Source organism: Cygnus olor, chromosome 7 (assembly GCF_009769625.2).
Source record: "Cygnus olor isolate bCygOlo1 chromosome 7, bCygOlo1.pri.v2, whole genome shotgun sequence".
Taxonomy (NCBI): Eukaryota; Metazoa; Chordata; class Aves; order Anseriformes; family Anatidae; genus Cygnus; species Cygnus olor.
The window spans coordinates 18,795,298-18,802,792 of record NC_049175.1 but is presented as its reverse complement, the minus strand read 5'-3'; the positions used below and the strand labels follow the sequence as shown (position 1 = coordinate 18,802,792).

The window sequence follows — 7,495 nt, the reverse complement described above, 5'->3', positions numbered from 1 at the left end:
TAATGCTGATGCATAAAGAAAAATGAGAAACTTCTCAGAAATCCATCATTTGTTCCTACAGAACAGCCATAAGCATAACACTTTTCAAAGTACGTTAAGCCATTGCCATTTCTGTTCTACATGAAGATTTATCCTTCTTTGTAGGTCGTCTTGATCCCATTTAGTTTCAACTGTGAACAGAATGACATATTAGTGTAGTGTATTTATGATATGGTCTTTTGCATTTTGTTCTCCTCTGGGAATCTTTTCTGTATCTTGAGTTAGTCACTGAGTACAAATTTGCTTTCCAAGATGTGCCATGCAAGCAATTACAAAATAGAGATACCATCGTACAATCTGTTGTAAGGTCTATAGGATATAAGGGAAAACACTACTCCTACACTCTTTAGGATACCTAGAAAACCTTTAAAGATCTAATATGCATTTAAAGGTTTGTTGGCATAACTTTACAATTTAGCACAGGCAAACAAAAATTACACCCGTAAGTGACATAGCTATCAAGGCATTCCCTTACTACACAAACAAGACAATTCTCTTATTAGTAAAATTTGTTTCATTTAGGGGAATAGTGTAACTTCGAGTAGAAACCCATGTTTGTCACAATGCATTTTCTGGTTTAGCTGTATCGGTCAATTCTCAAATGTTACCAAGGCCTTTAACCACTATTTGTTTAGAAGTGGCTACTACTTTCTGTGTCTTTGGTATTTAGACATCTAATCTTCCTTCAGAAAAGGAAGCTTTGCATTAAACACTTTAAAATATTTTTAAAATGGCACAAATGCAGTCAGCTGCTGTTGGAAAACACCAGCATCACTGCTCTCTTGGTTCTTCTCTTCCAACAGCCTTTTCGGTCTCTATGACCATCCTATAAACCATTCCACTCAATGTCTAAATTTCTTGAGAAAGTTACATTGACAAACACTTAAAATAGCAGGTTAAGATAATCCCACTAATTAATCTTGAAAGAATTGAGGATATAGTAATATTGGATGATTAAAGACAGATAAGCCAGGAAAACAGCTGATACTAGTCAGCGAAGCTTAAAGGACATTTTTTTCTAAAACAAAATTCATTTCATTCTTTGAGATCACAGTTTAATTGTCAGAGGTAAAAGCAACAGGTAGAATGTACTTAGCTTTTTGTGGACTGTTTCACTTCACTTTTACAAGGCAGCACAGTTAGAAGGAACCACTGGACAATATAAATGTATTTGTTTATCAAATGAATTAACAACTGTCTCACTGCCAAACCTCAAAGAGCAGCTTTCAAAAGCAATTGTCACTGAATAAAACTGTTCATTGTAAAGTTTCTGCAAAGATGACACTTGGCCTGACACTATGTGACATCTTTGTATATGAACTGGAAGTCTATATATGACAACATCCACAGCATTTGCATAGGAGCGTTTAGGAGAGAGGTATTTGTATAGACATCTTGATTTAGCTGCACTCTATATAATCAAAACTCATTTCAAGGTAGACAGATGCAGAACGTTGTACCTAGGCACAAGAAATGGAGGCTGTTCCTACTGAGCAGAAGATTGCACCCTTGAAAATCATGATTTTAAAACAGTTTTGGTGGTTGTCATGGTCTTACAGCATTATATGAGCATCCACAGTGATGCTACGTAAAAAGAGCTACATGAAAGCCTTAAAAGATGCACAGTGGAGCAAACCCCAGAAGAAAAGGAGATTTTATTTTTGCATGTGGTACTGATGGACTGCCACTAGAAAACCATGTGTAGCCCCAGTGTTCACCTTTTCAAAAAGGCACTGAAATTCTGACACAAACAGAGAAACAAGAAGAGTTGGTGCATTTTTAGACACGTTCTGTAAGATACATTCTCTAACTGTTTATTTTATCAGAAAGCAAACTGAGAAGTAACTCGATTACACTGTGCAAGTACTTTGATGGGGGGGAAATGCCTGCACTGTGGGGCTCCTTAAGCCAGCAGGAAAGAACTAGTGTCTAGAAGGTAAAGGCAGACACAATGAAACAATAAATGAAGTACCAGGATTTTTTTTTAAGTGTGAGTGATAATCTTCTGGAAAAAGTGCTACAAAAAGTGAAAAGAAAAAAAAAAAATTTTTTTGACATTTTCAGATAGATTCTGGAGACCCTTGAAAAGTTATGCTTTAGCCAAACACAAGCCATCAGGCTCTTGCACACAGGTAGAAGATACAAGGGCCTTGAGTAAAACAAACCAATCTTGCTAATTCAGGAGAACAGGATCAGTGCAAAGCAATCCTTTCTCACTTTACAGCTTAGGAACATAGTTAACCAGACTCTCGGATCCCAATTGTCAATTGAACAGATACATAAGTGAGCATTTGAGAAGTCTGGGCTCACTTTAAACACCGTGTATGCCCTGCTACAAAACTAGAGAAGAAAGGACAAAATCTTGTCTGTATCTTTGCGATTTTTTTTTTCAATGTAAGATCTCCTAATGCTATTCAGACTTTGTGGCACATGTGCAGTGTGGATTAAACTGTGCTTAGAAAAATGATGCATTAATAATACTGACAGAACATGTATCACTAGATTAGATAATGAGATTCATTCAGATAAATAACAAGTGCCATTTTTGCTTATAAATACACTTTTTATTTTCCTCTGTATCAGGAGAAATGATATCATCAGACTTGTATTTTTCTCTTGGCCACTTCTTTTCATGGGTAACATTATCTGCATAGATAATCTTCCTTATCTTCACAGAGACCTCTTACTTTCCACATAGCCTTAGAAGGCTTAGTTCTGTCTTTATTCTGAGGTCACTGAAATAATGACTGGTTGCTCTGGGACTGGACTGACCATCAAGAATCTAAGAAATACATTACGTAAGATACTATAAAAACAATAATTAATTTCCATCTACCAAAGGAATCAAACTCCAAATGGACAGGCCTGCAAACAGCATGAAGCAAACTTGACACAAAACAGATATTTCACTGTGTACAAATAATAGCTCTTGGCTGATAAACGAAAGAAGTTTTAAGGTTGTTTGCACTGCCATGAGATCATGTCTTGCAGAATCGCAGGTCTCCATCAAATTACTGGAGATTTTCTGATGGCAGGTTAAGGGACTGTGACAGAGATTTGTGAGATGTTGTTTACTAACAGTCAATAGAGGATTTTTGTTCTAGATCTCTGTTTTCTAGTCTTGATGAAAACTGTGTAATTCTCAACGTCCCTAAGAAAGCTTCTGTCTGTGTTGGAAAGGAAATGACAAAAGAGTGTAATTAAGCAATGATGACCCTTAAGTGAAATGTGGATTCTTTACAATATACAATGTCCTTCCCACCAGCCATATGTGTTTGTCAGATGTTTACAGAATCTTCATTAACTAAGAGCTTTGCTAGATAACAGAAGCTGAAGCATGGCATCAATGACTCAGATAAGGGCAAGTGTACAACCAATCTGCTTGACAACTGACAAGAGGCTGGGGTTTGAAGCAGACTGTGAAAAGAACACAAGAAAGTTATTTGCAAAGGGCATTCCAGTTGTTTGACTTCCATCTCCTTTCCTCTGTCTGTAATGGTACAATATTTTTAATCAGCTAAAATACCCCTGTCCTCTCGTCTCTCCATCAGAAAGTAAATATATAAGAAATGCATTACTTTGGAGTATTAGCTGCACTGTCTGTTTTCAATATCATTGCCTGTCTGACAAGAGGCAAGCCTTTGGAAAACTGGGACAAGTTATCAGCTATGGGAAAGTCTGACGCACCCATTCACGATCCTGGGGAAGTGGAAGATGAGACCCATTTTGACTTTAAATCTTTCCTGGAGAATATGAAGACGGATTTACTAAGGAGTTCGAATTTATCAAGGGTCCCCTCACAAGTGAAGACCAAGGAAGAACCACCACAGTTCATGATTGATTTATACAACAGATACACTGCGGACAAGTCCTCCATCCCCGCATCCAACATTGTGAGGAGCTTCAGTACTGAAGGTAGGAGAAGTCCTGAATATGTGGACTAGAATTTTTAAAGAAGTATATGGACAGCAGTTACTCAGATTATTTTGAATTTCTGAGGAAACTGAGTGTCTAACTTCCACAGATTATTTAGAAACTAAGCAGGTTAAAATTTTGGACTGTAGTCTTGCTCCATCATTTCATTCATCTTTAAAAAATACCATTACCTTAAGTTTTCTTCTTTGATGTTCTTATTGTACAATATTCTCTTCTCAAATGCATCAATTGAGACAATGTCCTGAATACAGCATTTACATGAACCACATTTCTCCAAGCTAGAGATTTGTCACTGATCTTCTGTGTTAGAATACTTTTGATCATCTATAACTGAGACATCCATGCAAGAAAGCTCTTCTTTCTGGCAGGCTCCTATCATCCTTAAAAACACAGTAGCCAGCTGAGAAATTTGTCTCTGGATCCAAGCAAGGAACAGCAGTGCTCCCCACAGATTCTGGTTTAGGCAGGCAGATTTACAGCGAAAGTGGTAGTCAAGCTTGTCTCAACAACAACAACAACAAAAGATCAAGATCTGTGTAACAATAAATAGATTTTTGAAAGCTCTACCTCAAGAAGCAGTAAAAAATAGTTATAAGTAAATGCAATTCTTGGGATAGAAATGCAACATGGAGAATCTGTTTATATAAAAAAATAGACATATGCAGGTAACAGCACTATAGGGACCTCTCTCAAATCAGTGACCCTAGTCCTGAAATGGAAAGAAACCTTAACAGTATGACAGCCAGATTACAGCTAGACAGTATAACAGCTAGATTACAGTTCCCACATCCCACTTTCCTCTCAGACTGCTTTAGAGGGTAAATGCTGAAAAAGTGTAAAAAGTAGCCAAGTGTCAAAAGTAACCAATTAAAATTGCCCTAAATGATGCTTGAGTAATTATCTTACATTGACCATTAAATAGACATCAGTCAGTGATCACTTTAAAACATTACCAATATGATCTTCCAGCCAAATATCTGCCCCTCCCAAGGCAGATTGCTGGTACTGCACATACATTTGCAGGAAAAATATATATATATATCACACAAGCTCAGTGAGTCCTGCCTGGAACAGACCCAGACATGAAAGGCTGTTTATCACCAAGTGCCAAATTAGACAGACCCTCAAGCTTTGATTCAGGTTTTTCAAACGCTTTTCTATTTCCCCTAACTCTCAGTCACCCAAGCTGCTTTCAAAGCTATCTGAAGACAGCTGAGGCAAAAGCCTCAGCACAACTAATTCTTAGAAAGAGACAAGTACGTACTATACTTCTCCATACTAGGCGAGCAGTTCATCCCATTGCACGATGATCAGTGGTAAATTCCCACAGCTTTTTTTGAGAATCCTTTCTGTAAAAATCTCTTCAGGAAAATGCTAAATCTGAACACTTTAGATGCTTTATTTACACACCTACTATTGACCAGCACTACCCACACCTTCTTCTAGGCAGACTCTTGATGCTATCCCTCCACTCCTCCCCATACTCACCTGACCATGAAATCTTGGTGAAAATACCACCACCATCAGGGACCTCCATTTTGACTTTTCGCCCTCTGCCCCTGAAACCTGGCCAGAAGACAGTATTATTTTTTTATTGCTAGGTAACCATGTTCTTATTTCACGCCCAAAATATACCCTGCATCTTTGAAAAGCAAGTTATTTGGACAGTCAGAAGCACTGTAACCACGTGTTTTAATTTCCTATTGCAGATGTTGTTTCTTTAGCTTCACCAGAAGAAAATCCATTTCAGAAACACATCTTGCTCTTCAACATCTCGATTCCACGATATGAGGAAATCACCAGAGCTGAACTGAGAATTTTTATCTCCTGTCACAGGGAAGTTGGGTCTCTGTCTAGACTGGAAGGCAACATGGTCATTTATGATGTTCTAGATGGAGACCACTGGGAAAACCCAGAAAGCACAAAATCTTTCCTCGTTTCCCACAATATCCAGGAGTGTGGCTGGGAGATGTTTGAAGTGTCCAGCGCTGTGAAAAGATGGGTCAGGGCAGACAAACTGAAGACTAAAAACAAGCTAGAGGTTGTTATAGAGAGTAAGGCTCTGGGTGGTTTCACTTGTGGGAAGCTGGATATCAGTGTTACTCCTGACAAAAAAAATCTGCCCCTGTTAATAGTGTTCTCCAATGACCGCAGCAATGGGACAAAAGAGACCAAAGTGGAGCTCCGGGAGATGATTGTTCATGAACAAGAAAATGTACTAAATAAATTAGGAAAGAACAACACTTCGTCTGAAGAAGAACCACGAGAGGGAAAGGCCGTCACTGGGCCCCGCCGGCATTCCTCCAGAAGCAAGAGAAGCATCGTAGCCAACCACTGCCGGAGAACTTCCCTCCATGTGAACTTCGAGGAGATTGGCTGGGATTCCTGGATCATCGCTCCCAAAGACTATGAGGCTTTTGAGTGCAAAGGAGGTTGCTTCTTCCCTCTGACAGATAACGTTACCCCAACAAAACACGCTATTGTCCAAACTCTGGTGCACCTCCAAAACCCGAAGAAAGCTTCTAAGGCCTGCTGTGTACCAACCAAATTGGATTCCATCTCTATTCTGTATAAGGATGATGCTGGGGTACCCACGTTGATATATAACTATGAAGGGATGAAAGTGGCGGAATGTGGCTGCAGGTAGTATACAAGGCAGAAGCTCTAAGAATACACCCCTTTCTGCTCTCTGTAAATCTGTACATTAGTAATGCAAATGAAAATCCTTGCAAACAAGGTTTGGAGCACAGCATTGGGCTAGCTGTTGGTGCTGCTTCTTTTGAAGGAAAGCTGGCATTTAAAAAATGGCAATCACTGTAAATAGTCTGCATTATGTATCATGAATTAAAATTTTGTGAGACTGAAAGAACCATGCATTATTTCTAACAGTGATATAATCTGAATACCTTATTTGAACTTTTCTCTTAAATCAGTTCAGGTCACAAACCAAAGTATCTTCAAAGCAGCCTATGGGATTGAGGATGTCCTGTATACATTTAATAGATACAGACATATAACTCTGTCATCCAATTCTGACATTTTCAACTTTTGTAAAACTCAGTGAGCTGAATTTGGTCTGCATGATAAAGTCAGGAGTCTAAATTCTGCAAGCCTTTTCTCATGTCAGTAATCTCAGAGGCTTTTGCAGATCACTTTAATGCAAATTATTTACTCCTCTAAGTGAAGTTTTGCAGTTTCCAAAACAGACGAGACTCTCCATCTCATCTCATTCCCAAGTTTCCTTCTGTGGGTAGCAGGTGCCTTGGTTTCATCTTTCTTATCCTCAATGTCCCTATTTTTACCCCTTTATGGCACATACTTGAATGATAAGAAGCACAGCCTTCCGCTTCTAAGACACTGTTTCCTAGGAGGAACAGCAGCCCTTATCTCTGCACAAAGATAAAGAGCCACTTTGACCTACTGCATATTCTTAGTATTTCTTTGCAAGAACATGCAGTCAAACAATGTCCAGTCTTAGGAGCTGTATCATAACAACAGTGGGGGTTGGCAGTACTCAGCA

At 38.7% G+C, this 7,495-nt stretch overlaps 1 protein-coding gene across 1 annotated transcript; it reads left to right on the top strand.

The window, feature by feature from the left end:
- Positions 1-3,608: 3,608 nt before the first annotated feature.
- On the top strand, positions 3,609-6,638 carry GDF2 (growth differentiation factor 2). The gene is made up of 2 exons (XM_040563233.1): positions 3,609-3,954; positions 5,685-6,638. The coding sequence occupies exons 1-2, from the start codon at positions 3,609-3,611 to the stop codon at positions 6,620-6,622; spliced, it is 1,284 nt and encodes a 427-aa protein (XP_040419167.1). The 3' UTR covers positions 6,623-6,638.
- Positions 6,639-7,495: the final 857 nt, after the last annotated feature.